Genomic DNA, 16,819 nt, shown 5'->3' on the forward strand with positions numbered 1-16,819 from the left:
TACTTAAAATTGAAAAGTCATAAAAAACCCTTATACAAAATACACAAGGGATCTTCTCGCATGGAATATAAAACTTCCTTATCTTCAGGGACAAAGACCTCTGTGGCTAATTCTTGCACAATACCTTAAATATGTTTTAAAATACATTCTAATCAATGTCTAATCTCTCTTCTATTGCACTAACCCCCACTCGTGGGAATTTTCATACAAAGAGTTGAACAGACAGTAAGATAATACTGATTTCTACAGCTTCAAATCATTACAACCTTGTCAGCACTGCTTATCACTTATTGCATTAATTTTTAACTTTTACAGTAGGTTACAGCAACTTCAATCTCTGACTAGACAAAAGACTCAAGATTCATACTACTGAGGTAAAATTCATGACAAGTGAAAACTGTAACATTGGCATCCTCCAGATTGCTCTGGGGAGATGATTCTTCTCCTTCTCTGTCAAAATGCTTCTGGTGTCAGAGGGATTCTGCCCTCTCTGCAACAGTGAATCCAATCTGAATGTCATCTGGAAGAGGAACCTTGGACTCTTTTCTGTGGGGCAAGGTATCTGTAGTGGATTGAAAATAACCTGTCATAATGAAGGCCTTCCTGTGGAAGCTGGGAGGTAGGGTTTGAAATTCCCCAGGGTGAAGTCAATTAAGCCTGAGTGTCCTGGTGTTACAGTGTACACTCAGACAGAAATGACACTGCCACTCCCTTTCTCACAAATGTTCCAGCCAACAACTGCATAAAATCAATGCCACAGCCAGAAGAGCTCCTTCCTTCTGGCATGTGTTCAGTGCACTCACACATCAACTGGATTGGGAACGCCTGACATGACGCAAAGTCTCGACAGACTCCCATACAGCCTCAGGCATGGAAACAGGCCCTCCAAGATACAGCTGGCTCCATGCATGCGTGGCAGCTGATCTATGCATGCTTCTATCTGAATTTATTAGGCAAGACCTCTCATCTACCAATTTCTAGACAGTGCTTAAATTCCTCTTTAATCTTCCTTTAGATGTATAAGGGCTCAGACGACAGTGTTGCATGAGCATCACCATTACCTGCACAGCAGTCCACCTTATCATACAGCAGCTGAGCCGTGCTTCCTGATGGCACACATGCTGCTGGGCTGTGGAAAGTGCCAGAAGAGGCCTTTTCACTTTACTCCAAAATCAGAGTATGTTCAGCCCCACTATGAAAGGCAACACCAGTTAGATTGTCATGCACCACTACAGGTAAAGAGCCCATCACACTGTGATGATGTCCTAGTGCCTCTGACTTCTAAGCCATTTTACAGACTGGCACCTGCCCTCTAAGACATGCAACTTCTCAGGTAACAGCCTTTCAGCCTCTAAAGCAATGCTTTAGAAAGAATCTTCTTTCAAAGAAAACAGAAACAGAAAAGGAAATCCTCCAATTTTCTGCCACACCTTATCCTGGGCAATTTTTTTTTGATTCAGCAGTAACATTGTTATATAAAATAGTGAGAAGTGCAAGGTCAGCTTATAATTTTCTGTCAGTACTTCCCATGTACTGCACTGTACCAAGCTGGTGTTCCTGCATATCTACATTTAGTTATTCACCACAAAGTTTCTGATTAAAAAGTAATTTCAAATGACAGTTCAAGTATAAATCACATTCACAGCTGTTTTTTGTAGTATGCTCAGGAAGAAGAACATGTGTCAAATTCAAGATTGAGAAATGCTATTTTCTATCTGCAGCACGACCATGTGGAGCATGCAAAGCAAGCACAACCAAGATATAGTGGAATCTAACCCCTGAAACCTTTGAGCTTATAAACAGCCCTTAATATAGTTTCATAAGTTCCCTGATTTAAAAAAGCCCTTTTAGCTTTCACTTACAAGTGTATCAAATATCCCTTTAATTTCCTTTTTTAATGGTCCCTTATAAAATGATCCCTCCAAAGGGGAGTTTAACTAGATAAATACAGTAACATGACAGTAAAATAGCAAAGGTGCTTCTTGTATAGAAATGTCATGAAAAATCCTGAGGAAAGGTATAGAAATGGCAGATGGTGGGGAGGAATTAAGATTGGTGCTGCCAAAATACAGTCCCAAAATAAGTCTCACAGGTGAAACCAGGAGCTAAATAATAAGGTTCAAGCTTTTGGAAAATCATGAAAAACAAACAATATAAGTAGTTAGATAGAAATTATCATTCTTTCTATTCTGGTTTCCTAATAAACCAATGAGCAAAGTGACCCATTCTCCTCCTCTCCACAGCTAGGGAGCCTCTGAAGAAGGAAGCAGCAGCACATGATTTGCAGACAGATGCAGCTCTGTGGTACTGTCTGAAGTGTGATAAAATGTAGGGCTAGAACAAGTTTCACAACTGTAAAGCACTTAAAGAAACACAGAACTGGAATTTCTGTTTTAACACAACAGTCTCTCACAAATAGTAAATCTTTTAAAAGTAAGCTGATCCCTCCAGCATGAAATAAGCATTTTAAACCCAGGAACTACTGACATGTACAGAAAAGCTTATTTTAAATCATGCTGATCACCCACCAAGCTTGGCTAGAAACAATTCTACTGTTTTTAATAGGATCTGTCTACTAGACAGCCAAGGAGTTCAGAAGGCGGACGTACTTGCTGCAGTTCTTTGTTTACAGAGTACATTAAAATTCTCCAGAGCCATGAAAGAAGATGACACATTTTAGCTCTCCTTCATCCACTACTACACTGATAGGCTACCAAAATTACAGTGGAGTACAATAAAATTTCCAAATTCAAAGAAGAGATTCAATAGTGAACTCCTCCTTTTTTAAAATGAGTACCATCTCCTCATGTTGCTGTAAGTTCCTGGAATCTTGACCAAATTTTGCTACTAATTACTTTGATCTTAAAGGACACTTGCAGATTCCCAAAGTGATCCATCATAATGATTGGTTATAAGCTTGAGCAAACTCATTCCTGGCCACTGATGAGTTACGAGATATGTAAATGTAGTTCAGTTTGTATCCACCACACATAACAACGCTGCCTGATTTTGCCAAATAGTACTGGGTGTTGCTTTACCTTAGCTAGAAGGGTGCATTATTTTGTGATTAACTCAAATTCCATTGTCCTGATCGTAACAACAGTGTCTTATAATTACATGTATTTCATGCAAAGTTGCTTATTTAAGCCTGCTTTTAAAATATGCATCAAAAACATGGTCCATGGTACAGGTATTTCTTCACACTGTCCCACCACTTTCTCAACCCATTCTAAGTGGTCTCTCCTTGACTCTTTACTGAAGTTCTTTTATAAGCTGTTATTAAGAAGAGGCATCCCAGGCAGTTGCTTCTGTAACATCTTCTCCTTTACAAAAACAGCACAGTGGCCAAGAAAACCTGACTAACTGCAGCTAGGACATTTAACTGCTCCTGCACAGAAAAAACCCAAACCCAAACAGACAACCACCCCGCCACCCCAACCCAAATCCTCCTCTGTTGCATGTGTGCCCTAGAATTTTTAAATTTTGCAAAAAATGGGGAATCATCACTGTCCTTATCTTTACAATATTTCTAATAGGTTTTACTTACAATATTTATGATCTGTAAAGATTTTAGAACTGCTTGGGGTGAACAACCCATTGCTGTCAGATTAGGATAGATCCCTTCTTCCAACACATACTGGTTACCGGCAAATTCCTCCTGGTCATACACTATGCAGCTGCAGAAAGAAGAAGAAGTTTCCTCTTAAGACATCTGTGCCAGTGAAATGCAGACCTGTTATTTACAATGTTTTGTCCTGAAAGATTGATGTGCAAACAGCAAAGCATTGTTCTCTGTTAAGTCCCCATATATGAAACCACCTCATGTGTTAGAAAGCTGGTTGCTTTTCTAAAACTTCTACCAATTTAGTGATTTTGCAATATTCGTTCAATGTAACTTACCTGCCATCTAAAATTTTTGAAGACTTCACAGCAAATGAATCAATACATCTTGTGTTTTTTTCAAATATTTGGCAGTTACCCTTGAATTCAGGCTCTGAAAATAACTGGACCTTTAAAAAGTTATAAACATATTTAGGAAATTCATTCTTCTACCTTCAGTTACATCTCTACTATTAATTCTATAATTAGATAAAAGCATACTCAAAACACCCCGACTTCCTTGGTTACCTATGTTTGTCACCTCTTCAGTGTTACAATCCTTACTCAAGAGAGCAAGGTAACAATTCCAAAAATTACTTCTGGCTGTAAACCACTTAGTGACATACAAAATAATTAAAACAACACTAAGAAGTACAGCTCCTTGGTCTGTCTGCTGGGTAAGATGTTTAAATTCCCACAGCATGACCAGAATAGGCATACATTTATTAAAGGGCCATAGAAAGTTTTCTTTTATATTATCAATCTGCTTAATATCCAAAATGCCTACTCTTCACAGTAAATGAAAACTCCCTGCCTCTCAGAACACTAATGGTGCATAAGCCTGGCAAAGGACTCAGACAGCATGCCAAGAAGCGTGGTATATATTCCCAGGGTGGGTGGGCTTTATGAGCCCATTACAGCTATAGACACAGTCTCATGTTGTTGATTCTTTCTCTGCTCCAAGGATAAGAGAGGATTCATCCCCCAGAGTCTTTTGCCCTTATTATTAAAAAGAAAAAAATTCTAAGCAGCAAACTTGCTAATTTGGCTAGAGGATAATTAGCCATGATCACACAGAAGTCATTCACATTACAACATGCCTGCCAGCTTTATTCACTCTTAATAGAGATAGGAGTGTGGGCAGGTACAGCATTCTCCAAAGAGGAACACGCTGACAGTGGATGCAGTCTGTTGGCTGCAAGCCACTCCTTTGTTTCCTTAGGATAAGGTCTTCCTTAGGATAGGGTCTTAACAGGCACATAATGTAAAGATGCAAATAATTTTTCAGCACACAGCTGAAAATAAGCAGCCTTGAGATTTTTATTCCCTATAGTTTATGCCATTATCCCTATGCAGGAGATTCCAGTGAAGCGTGCTTTTAACCAGGAGTAGCAAACCAGGACAGCTAAGAATTGTCTCCTTAGTTTTTAGGGCCGTGATATACTCACCACTTTGACTGAAATGAAAATAAAAATAACTCTGTACAGGGACAAACCTGAAAAGGTTCAGAATTAAGAAGGATGAAAAAGCTGCCCATTAGCCTCACTCTCAAAACTACATATTAGTACTTGCACAAAGGAGACAATCCAATGTAGAAATATATTAACTCACTGAACAGACAAGTTCTCCCTGCCATTTCCTTCCCTTATGTTATTGACAAAGATGGCATTAACTTTTAAGCACAACTCAGTATTTGTGAGTGAACAACTCCCTTCAAGTACAACCACCACTAGCAAAACTCTTAACCAAAGAAACATGCTAGAAAGAAATTAAAGCCAGCTGTACCAAGAACAGTATCTCTGTTGTAGAGCCCTCACCTCAGCAACAGACTCCACATCCTGCACCTCTGCATAGAGGGCTGTGGGCTCCAGCTCCTAAGAACAATCACTGATACCCCAAAACACCTCACTTGCTGAACTAAGACATTGCCAGTACGCTAGGAAAGTTCTGATGGCAATTGTGTATTAAATCCCACCTTCCTTGGGTCTTAATGTGCCTCACTCAAGAGGTTTGGAAAGTAGCCTTCCTCCACCAGCAGTTCTGACTTCTTGTCTGACTAGTTAGCCACCTATGCAAATACCTGAGTGTTCCACTGGACAAAGAGCCACTTCTTTATTTACAAGTTACAGACACTATGAAGTATGTTTCATGTGCTTAAAGAAGTGTCTTACCTTGACTTTACCCCTTTCGCTTCCAACAATATCCTGCAAAAATTTTGAGGGGAAAAAAAGGGAAAAAATATTTTCAACAGTGATAAAATAACACACAAAAATTACTATTAATTATTGTTTAAATAATGTAAATAAACTGAATTTGATAGAAAAAGTAGACTTCCAAATACTCTAGAGAAACTTGCAAAACAAGTATAAAATTAGCTCCTTACCATAACAATGGGTTGAACTGAAGATATTTTGCAATTCTTTCCTCCCCATGCCTCAATGCTTGGATAGAGCCCTTTAGCCAGTATATACTGCTCCCCTGTAAACTCAGCGTTCTCGTAAGCCACCCATCTGAAAGAGAAAGAAGAAGAGGGTGGTTGGTAGAAGTCAGACTACTTTTCCAAAATTCAGATGTGTATATTCATTACTGTCATAATGTAAGAACAAATAAAAAGTTCTTGAAGTGCCAAATTGTGATGTTGTTAAAACCGTAAACAAACCAGTGTATCTGCTAGTGCAAATCCCATGCAAATTTTACTGCCTTCTTGCACTGTGTTGATACAAATCAGACTGAATTAGCTAAAGCAAACCACAAGTTCAGACACATCATTTGCCACATATCCTAAAAGTTATCTCCAGTAAGAATATTTCAAGATGTTTTACAATTCTCAATTCTATCATTTTACCAAGATCAAGTTCTTCTCTTAAAAAAACCCAAACAAACCAAACACCCCAGACAGAGATCAGAATACAGCTTTTTCAAAAAAACTAACTTTCAGAGTAATCTGGGCAGTAAATGTAGCAATACTGACTTTTAATGTTGCCTGTAGCTATGGCTCAGTTGTTTTTAAGGAATTACACACCTCAACAGGATGTTGAGCTGCAACAACAGGCATATATGTTAAGCAGAGGAGACTGATCTCTGCTAGGAATCAGAAAGAGCAAGAAGGATATCCTTGAAAGTTAAGCATTAAAACCACCACAAATTTGACCAAATCACTGTATTTAAATGGAAAGCCATTACAGTAACTACTCAGTTGGATGTCATGCTTGACATAGGCCACAAACTCAGTCTTCTGTCTCAGTCAGAACATGCCTTTTAGGAAAACTTCCAACTTTTGAGATGATACACATTTGAAGTATTGGAAAAGCAACCAAATCACTACATCTATCTCTCTGATGTCCAGCTACTCCTGCAGTACTTTAGGTCCAATCTTAAATACCTGCTATCAGTTAGTCTTGCTAACCATAGTCTACTACATTCAATATATCTTCTGTTATAGTCTTCTTCTAACCCTGGTTCCATACTGAAAGCCCAAACAGAGCACTTCCTGCATCTATACTACCTTTGATTTTGTGATAACCTGGAGAACTTGTCTTGCCTTTCACTGCTATACTTCCCAAACTTTTTCATACTTATGCCCTGACTTATTTTCCTGTTTGGTTGTCTTTTGAGTGCCCATATGAGAACAGACCACAGCAGCAGCCGTGTTTCATTCATTATATTTATGCAGGAATCAGGACATCTTGCTGGTTCCTGATTCTACAAGAAAAACTTCTACTCAGAGTCAACCTGCTTTTCATTTTAGCCACTGTAGTGCATAACGAGTCTATGCTAGGTTATGCCAAAATCCACTTTCAGTAGCTCAGAACCTTACTGAGTTTCTACACTAACAAAAATTTCATATCATAAAGCAGTAAAATGATACAGATATTAAAATCTGCAAGGGAAGTTAACTTTCAACATCAAAATTCCCCATTAATTTTCTATGTGTGTCCTGCTAAGCTGCAGTTTTATTCCAAGTACAAATGCTAGAGTCTCTGCAGATAGAAGAAGTGGGATAACCTCAAACTGAAACAAAGGTGCATCAACATGTATGTGCCAAGCGTGTGAACTTTGTTTTACTTGTCCATGGCAAACACTCAAACAGTGATTCACATTTATCACTATTCACATCTCTTGGTTTGCCTCAGATATAATCAATTATTCCAACTTGTTACGTACTAATTACTTACGGCATATTTCAAGGCCCATTTCAAAATCACCTCAGAGTAATTCATCAAAGAGACATTGGTATGAACAATAAATTGAGCAGAGAATTCAAATTCTCTCAGGTGTGTCTATACCTGTACACCGCATATATCAAAAGCAGTGAAATGAGATTTCCTTCAGCAGGCATTCACTAGATTTTTCAATGCACAAGTGCCAGGATACAGCTGTGGTGCATGGTAGTTTTACTTGATTGAGATCTACGGAAACTGGTGTTTCTGATACAAAGTAAACTGTAAGACATGTCAGCAGCCTCCTGAGAATCCCTGGATAGCAGTCGTTCAGCTTCCCCCATCTAAAAACAAGACTGAATGCAGAAGTAATCAACGAATCTCACTTGCACATGTTCGCATTTAAATAAATGGGATTTAAATAATTAAGTGCCACTCTTGTATGCAAGTCAGGCCCATGCAGTTAGACAGTTCCTAGAGTCAGGGCTTAATGGTGAAATACTTGTGCTTCTCCACTTCATTCAGAAGCCCATATAAGCTGCTCAAAGTAGTAATAACATCATCAAGGACAGGCAGCTGAATTCAGTACCAGCTAAACCTGTCAAACCTCAAGATTATCCCTAGGAAGAAGCACTGCCTTAATCCAACTTCTGACTTAACAGAAAGGCCTGGAGAGCAAGACATTGCCTGCACAGCTGAGCAAGAGGGCCACATTCCAGCTGCCAGACACAACAAAAACTGAAGTGCTGCTCTGCAGCATGGCAGCAACCATCCTGCCCCACAGGGAGTGAGCTCTCCCAGCACAACAGATTTTGTAACCCCCAGACGTACAAACTGCCTTAGTGAGGTTGAGCAACAGCTCCATCCCAGGGTGCTGGAGACCTTCACTCCTGGGCACCATCCATGCCCCTGAAACCAGAAATTGCATAAAGTTTTGATTATATATTGTTAGTACTATTACACACAGAGAATCTTTCTCCACAAACCTCTGCGTACGACATCTAGCAAGTGCAGCTCCAAACTGGGTCTGAAAGTATAGCCAAGAAAATAACCCCAACATGGGTAACTCACTAAAATCAGATTTGCCCTTAGTTAGCTCAGGACTCACCTTGTCTAACATTAGGAGGGAGGTCAGAAAGTTAACTGGCACCTGCAGATTTGTACTATAATTGACAGATAGGATGAGGTAATAAAATTCTATTTATAGGAAAGAGAGAACACAGGTTCATAATGCTCCTTTGTGACTAAGATTCTTAGTATCCCAGGGACCTGCAAACTTTAATTTTGTGGCTCCTTGAAAGGTTTTTTTCTGAACATCAGTTCAGATATACAGTGAAGTTAAACCTTTGTTTGAAGTGTTCTCCAATGGGGTAACTGGGGCACTTGCCCTTTTCAGCTCCCAGTGGAGGTTTGTTCTTGTACCTTATGTCTCCAGTTTCACTCATGTTACCTTCCTGAGTGCATCTAAGTTAAATTTACTACCAACTCATTACCTAATTATTTCCTTAATATCACTCACTATCCATATGTACTCTAGAAGCAACCCAATCTACACTGTGGATTAATTACTTGAAAACTAGGGGAAAACCAGGCTGATAACATGACCACGGTAAACAGATGACTATATAAAATAAATCTGGGAAAATTTTTCCAGCTAGTTCAAAAGGAATCAACTAAAAGACAAGAGCTTCTTCCGGAGTTCTGGCAAAAGTTTGGTGTGTTTATGGATAAAGAAAAGGCAAATTTCAAACACGCAGTTCCTGTGATTTTGATCACTATTTAATAAAAGCTTGAAGAAGATTTTAAGCACAAGGGAAATCAAAATAGTACAACACTTAATTTTAGTACTTGCTTGAACTTGTAAAGGGTGTTACCTGTTGCTAGTAAATAGCTCCATTTTCTGCCACTTCAAATTCTGCCAGTTTGGAAGTAAAGATCAAACCCTACTTAAAAGAAGAAAGGCCTCTCCTATTTTCAGGCAGCCTGGATTGCTTTCTCCCACTCTAATGGCAGAAAAATAGATATTGAATTTCATGTTTGGCCAGTTCCAAAAAATGCTCAAGAGCAAACCATTTTAATTTTTAAAGAAGTACATTTTCATTTTTCAAGAAGTCAATCCTCATCTCCTTAGGATATATTTTTCACGATGTCTTTACTATGGCTTTAGTGAAGACATGAAAATACTGCTTAGAAACATGTTTAGAAACATTTAGAAATTTTAATGCAGCTAGGGCTGAACTACCCCAAAATGGAATAGTCACTCCCCAAATGCAGAGCTGAGCTGTCTCCAGAAATACAGTTTAGAGCTGCAGTTGAGCTCAGAACTTGTTCGGTAGTATCTGTGCACTGCAGTGTCAGGCCTTCTTTTCTTTGATATACCCTCTACATTACAGGGCAATCAAATTAATTATGTGGGAAATATAGATCCTCTGTTATCTTACTGCTCTAACTGCTTATCCCAGATACCTGTAGTTAAAGAATTGCAATGAAAGGTTGAGGGCTTCTTACATTTTTGATTTATTTTAATTAAGTGTTTTCAATATGATACCAGGAAGGTTACTTCGAAATATTATGACAAGCTTTTATTGAATCTGTCACAGTTCACTATGTCATCATCTGTACTACAGTCTAAACATCTCAGGAAATTACTCAATGGATTATTCATGGCTCTGTGACAGATTCCTTGGAAGGAAAGATATTAAAAAAATCTTCTACCTGAACAGACTGTTAACACTTCAAATAAAGCACTGTATTGCCAAACATGACTTCACACAGATCATTCAAACTTTGACACATTAACATTTAGTAAGATCACCACAAAATCCCCAAACACTCACAACCTCTCTGAAAACAGAGGGGTTGTACAAGATTCTTAAGAGCTGAGTGCTAACCACTTGTTTATGAACAATGTATCTGAGTTTTTTAAAAGCTTATTGCTACAAATTACAGCTTTTAGAGTCAACAAGGCGAGATTACAGGAGCAGTAGCAGAGTCTGTGGGACAAGTTTTGTTCATAAAGACTTCCAGCCACCTTTGCCATTAGAGTACTAAAGTCACTCCTAATTACTAGAATACTCAAACTCACCTATGATTCCAATCGCAGATGCAACAGACACATTTACTAGAACAACTACTTGAAGGGCATGATAGGTAACCCACAATTTGTTTCCCAGCCTTCAGAGGCTCTATCCCATGAATCTCTCTTGCATATTACAGAAGAGAAAAGAGCACAGTAGCTTCAAAGGTCATCAGTCAGAAAAAAAAACCTGCTGTCACACCATATTCATATACAAATTAAAAGCATTCCTCTGGAATGCACTGAGCTTGATTCTGCTACCTTTATCCAGACAAAACTTGCAGAGATATAGCACAGATAACACACAGAAGGATTTAGGGTGTGGCTGGGTAAGGCAGAGCTTCCAGCAAGTCACCTGCATGCATACCAGGCAGGGAGACAGACTGTACATCTTGTGCTTTTTTGGCTCTGCTACTTTAGTTAATTTTGTGTGTTTGCAGCCATGATTGCTAATACTTGTCTGCATTTCCAAAATACTTTGACACGGTCTGCAAGGCTGTGAAACTCAATCTGCAGTTGATGGACTTGACTAATCAAACAGCAAAGTCTATCAGCTGATCAACTGCATGTGATAGCACTCATGGCACTGAGAGTTGGTTTGTTAATGGCCACGGCTAATACAGACTTTTGGGAACCATGTTTAAAAAAACCCCAAACATACAATAAAAACCAACACCACAGCACTAAACCACTGTTAACCTATAGGATTCACTGCAAAAGCAATGTTAATTTTCAGAACAGTTACTCTCCCTAATATCAGAAGGTGAGCATAGTAAAAGTAATCTCTATTTAAAACACAAGTGGGAGAAAGAGCAAGGAATCTACCTCTGCTCAAATGCAAGAAGCTTGGAAATTAATTTCAAACCTGGAAATTATTTCTGTAACAATTTTTCTTTTGAAATGCTTCAAACAAATACAGTCACAAGACCAAGCTATTTCTTCCTCTCTTGATGAAATCTCATCTCATGCTTTCATACTTTGTGTATAAGAAAGTCAAAGCTTCCTGGGACCACCTTATCTTATTGTAAGAAGAAAGATGTTCTACTGTACATATTCACCAAAACTTTACTTTTCACATTCTGTGGTCAAGGGCAGAAAATTTTTACCTGAAGACTCCACATAGAAGTCAGAGTCCTGAAAGACATCTGCAAACACTATCAATTTCTATAAAGACCAGCATATCCAAAATGAAAGAGTGAATAAAAATATCACTTACACGCCACTTAGCACATTTATAGACTGTGTCCTCAGCCCATATCCAGTCTCTTTCAAATCAGAAATGATACCTAGCACGTTGATATTGGAACCCTTTGATCCAAAATCTTTTTCACTGTACATTATCATATGGGAGCTTGTGAAGTCCTGTTAAAACAAAGAGAAGCACCATAAGGAAAGCGCCACATGACATTTCAGAGCACTCAGGAGATGCCTACTACGTGTCTTTGGGACTTACACCAACAATTGGTCGCAGGGACTGCACCTCCTCATCGTAGCCACCCCAGTCTGTCCAATCCCGATACGCTCCTTCTTCCAGCAAGTACTGATGGCCTTCAAAGCCAGCCTTCTCATAAGCAACCCAACTGAACAACAACAACAACAGAGTCTGCATGTGAAAATGGACAAGTGCCACTCCATGTTTTCATGAAGCGGATGCAGGTATGTGATATTTATTCTTTTGCTGTGAATATTTTCATATCTAGCCCTGGTGTATACCTCAACCCAAAAATTACAAAAACCGAATAAACACAGACTGGATTTGTCCACTGCAACTTCCAGCCTAGGGAGTTACTACTTCAGATGTAAATACTGCTTTTCCACACTTACACTCCTCCCAGTACTTTCATGGATCCCACTGATGCAAGTGGAAGTCTTGTCTTGTCTTCTGATTCCTTCTCATCAAGTATAAAGATCTCTGATTCTATTTCCACATGTCTTCCTTCAAAGAAAGGCTTCTCATAAACAACTACCTGGAGTGGAAATGAGGCAAAAGAAAAATTGCAGGGAGGATGATGCATTCTGGCAATAGCGAGTTTCTTTTGCATGGGCACATAGAGGGAGAATGATAGAAAGTGGCAAAATGATGAACCCAACTACTCTCCTCTACAAGAGGCCTTTCCACTAGAGGTGCAACATGAGGGCTTGAGCATTCATTACCCATCTGCATTATTTGGACTGCTGATAATACTGTCATATATGCACGTGATGGATGCAGAAATGTGACAGAAGTTGCATTTTCACGCTGTGGTCACATACAAAAGGACTACGCAGTAAGCCATAAGTAGTTGGTGTCCAAACAAAGCATACTTATCTACCCAAGTGTAGTTCATGTGCTGCAAAATAGCTTTGGACAATCAATACACACTGACTTTTACCTTTGGCTCCCCACTGACTTCAACTTTGCGACCACCCTGTTAAAAGAAAAAAAAAAAAGGAAGAAAAAATTAAGCTGTTCATGAGACAATTATAGATGTCTCTAAGAGTCATAAATTCTTTACAAAAAGGCAGGACTAAGGTGAAATATTTCTTAAAGAGTGCAAGTGAAAATGAAAGGCAGATTAATGGCAGAGATGGATGCAATCAAACGTTGTAAGTTCAAGAACCTCATAGACTAAAAAATTTGGGTTTTTTAAACAAGTAAGATTTTTCTAAGTCTTGAAAAATCTTGCCATCTTAATATATTATTTATAACACAGAAACATAGGTCATTAAACTGGTAAGTAATAATAGTAGTTTACCATTTTCAAGGGTCTCATGGACCTAATGTAGGCTTCCTTCTTCTCCCAGAATAATAAATTAGGATATTCACCAGGCTCCAACATTAAAGGAACTCCCTGGAAACCAGGTTCTTCATAAAGAAGCCATCTAAAAGTAGTGGAGGTGGAGGGACAAAAGTAAGACATAAAACCCCCAGAACATTTCTGAACAGTAAAGAACAAGACAAAATGCTTACTTTAGGAACAAGTTCATTGTATCCTTAACAAAACTTTGTTTCTTTACCACCAAAACTGCCAGCTACAAGCTGACATACTGATAATCTTCTGTGCTCCAAAGCAACCACACATGCCTTTTGTTTGACCAGGCCAAAAAACCCAGACCAAAACAGTGAACAGTAAGAATTTGACTGTGTTTTATCTGAAGGCAACCATCTTTAGCCTGAAATATCAAGATTTAAGGTTATTCTGTTATTTTTTAAAATGGTTTTAAAGTGCAGAACCTATTTACAAGAATTTTAAAAATCCCTACTAAACCTTATTTGTATTTGATGCAAAATCTGCTCAAAAAAAAAATTCTAACCTTACATTGTTTACTAATACACAGAAGAACCTGAGAACTCCTTAGAAATCTTCCTCATGGTTTGTGTCTGCTAATAATAAATCTACTTTGAAAAATATAACTTTGAGAATTCTTGATAGGGGCAGCAAAAGTAGATTTTCAAAGCTTTTTCAAAAAAAAAAAATCTTAGCCAGTCATCACTTGCTGGAAACAAAGAATCATACTGCTGATCTCTGTGTAAGGATGTCAGAGTATTTCTTCAATTTAAATGTGCTGATCTCAAGAGAAGTGCAGTGTGGAACAGTATAAAACACACGAACAGCAACACTTTTTGCAGCCAACCCTTTAATTGTGTAAGGACCATAATGTATAAATCTGGTGATATTAAAGAGATTAAAATAATCCATCACTCTTCCAGGCATTAAAGAGAGAGTCCAAGCTAATATGAACTGGCACAAATTGGTATAGTTTCATTGCAAACACATGGCTCCAAGATACAAACAAGGTGCTTTAGTTTAATTACTGTCTATAGCTGAATGTTTGATATATATTGTGTGCCCTGTATTCACACCACTCAGTTAGCCCTTGGCTTGTGGCTGGTCACATGTGGTATTTCCAAGGGCTCAGTAGTGGGGTAAATTCTGCTTAATACCTTAATATCAATGATTTGGATGAGGGAATTTGAGTGCTCCTTCAGCTGTTCTGCAGATGGCAAGAAGTTGTGTGGGAGTGTTGATCTGCTGAAGGGTAAGAAAGCTCTACAGAGGGATCTTGATCAATGGGCCAAGGCCAGTGGGATGAGGTTCAACACGGGAAAGTGCAAGGTCATCCCCAGGCAGTGCTCAAGGACTGCGGAAGAGTGGCTGAAAAGCCGCCTGGCAGAAAAAGACCTCGGGGTGCTGCTCAGCAGCAGTTACACATGAACCAGCTGTGCCCAAGTGGCCAAGAAGGCAAATGGCACCTTGGCCTGTATCAGCGACAGTGTGGCCAGCAGGACCAGGGCAGTGACTGTCCCCGTGGACTTGGCACTGATGATGCTATACCTCAAATCCTGTGTTTCAGGATCAGTTTTGGGCCCCTCACTACATGAAGGACATTGAGGGGCTGGAATGTCTAGAAGGGGGCAATGGAGCTGGTGAAGGTCTGGAGCACAAGTCTAATAAGAGTGGCTGAGGGAGCTGGAGATGTTTAGCCTGGAAAGAATGAGACTCCAGGGAGACCTCATTGCTCTTTACAACTGCCTTGAAAGGAGGCTGTAGCCAGGTAAGTGACTGGACAAAAGGAAGTGGCCTCAAGCTGCACCTGTAGAGGTTTAGACTGGATATTAGGAACAAATCATTCACTGAAAGAGTTGTCAATCACTGGAACAGGCTGCTCAGGGAAGTGGTGGAGTCACAATCCCTGTAGGTATTTAAATGATGTGTGGAAGTGGTTCTTAGGGACGTGGTTTAGTGGTGGACTTGGCAGTGTTGGGTTAATAGTTGGACTGGATGGTCTTATAAGGCCTTTTCCAACCTAAAGGATTCTATGACTAACTTCACTGCAAGAGCTGACACACATGCAAGAACAAGGAGAGTACAGTCAGAAGATAAAGGTGCATTGACTCATTTTTGTTGGCAGCTTTTAGCAAACAGCAATTAAGCATGAACACTGGGAAACTTTAAGATGATACAACCACACCCACATGGCAAGGTGACTCAGAATCAGAGCCTCCCTCACCTGCCAATACAGTGAACTATGTCATGCCTATAAACTAAAGGCAAAAAGTCCCCTAACCCTGCAACATGCAAAAAAGCAGCAGCCATCTGCTGAATTTCTCATGGAAGCAACTTCTTTCTACCTAATGAACAGATATCCAAGAAAGACAGTTGAAAAATAATATATTTCACTTCCTAGTGAAAATATTAGTCTGCTTTCCTTCAAGGATACAAATGCAAGAGAGAGATATTAAGACAGCAAGAGTTTATGTGGATTTAGTAAAACAATGCTGTTAAGCTAATGCAAAATAAAGACAACTCAGATGTGCACAGGCTCTGCCTCCTTTCAAAAAAAAAATTGTGATTTTATTGGTCACAGATAGCTTTTAAGCAAGACAGAAATATAGTGGAGACGTAGATGAAGTGAATTAACAATCAACCTCAAATAACATATCTGATTTCATTACTCTTGCGAGACATGTAATTTGGATTGAGGTTGCAGTTCACCAGAAATAACTTCCTGACAGAGAACCAACCACTTGGACGTCTTCAAACATGCCTATATACCAAAATGCTTCATTTTTTTACACAAATCAAGGTGTAAATATTTACTCAGATAAAATACCCTTCGCCTTAAAATGAAAATGTCCATATATCATGTGGTAGATTTGAAACATCATTGCAGTGGTATGTAACACCTGCCTTAGCTGGGCAGTTTTTGATAGACTATTTGCAGCAAGACAAGTGCTATCAGTGCCCAAACATAAGAGCTGACAACCAAGGTCTGTACACCCTGTAAGTTCTGCAGAATGACTGGAAAAGGCTCCAGTTTTATTTTTTGTGAAAGAAGCCTCTCTCTTCTGCATACTTTTCCCAGTACTACTTTGAAGCATGTTTTCAGTAACGGTTTACAAGTTTGTTTATTAAGCCATGAAAACAAATATTGGTACAGCACCTGGATTGCTCCTTAGAGGTCTCCTTTCTCATAAAAGCTTGCTTGGCTCACAATATTA

General features: G+C 39.1%; 1 protein-coding gene across 1 annotated transcript in view; it reads right to left on the bottom strand.

Moving 5' to 3' along the window:
* Positions 1–16,819, bottom strand: part of CRYBG1 (crystallin beta-gamma domain containing 1) — a 96,897-nt gene that overhangs the window by 11,967 nt on the left and 68,111 nt on the right. Inside the window, exons 10-18 of the mRNA XM_066179475.1 lie at positions 13,572–13,698; positions 13,209–13,244; positions 12,661–12,803; positions 12,290–12,416; positions 12,053–12,198; positions 5,984–6,110; positions 5,772–5,804; positions 3,901–4,010; positions 3,548–3,677 (exon numbers count right to left, since the gene is read on the bottom strand). Coding sequence (XP_066035572.1) covers positions 3,548–3,677; positions 3,901–4,010; positions 5,772–5,804; positions 5,984–6,110; positions 12,053–12,198; positions 12,290–12,416; positions 12,661–12,803; positions 13,209–13,244; positions 13,572–13,698 — 979 coding nt within the window. The remainder of the gene's footprint in view (positions 1–3,547; positions 3,678–3,900; positions 4,011–5,771; positions 5,805–5,983; positions 6,111–12,052; positions 12,199–12,289; positions 12,417–12,660; positions 12,804–13,208; positions 13,245–13,571; positions 13,699–16,819) is intronic.

This window comes from Chamaea fasciata, unplaced genomic scaffold (genome assembly GCF_029207755.1).
Source record: "Chamaea fasciata isolate MVZ Bird 193981 ecotype frontalis unplaced genomic scaffold, bChaFas1.0.hap1 SCAF_3, whole genome shotgun sequence".
Classification (NCBI taxonomy): Eukaryota; Metazoa; Chordata; class Aves; order Passeriformes; family Sylviidae; genus Chamaea; species Chamaea fasciata.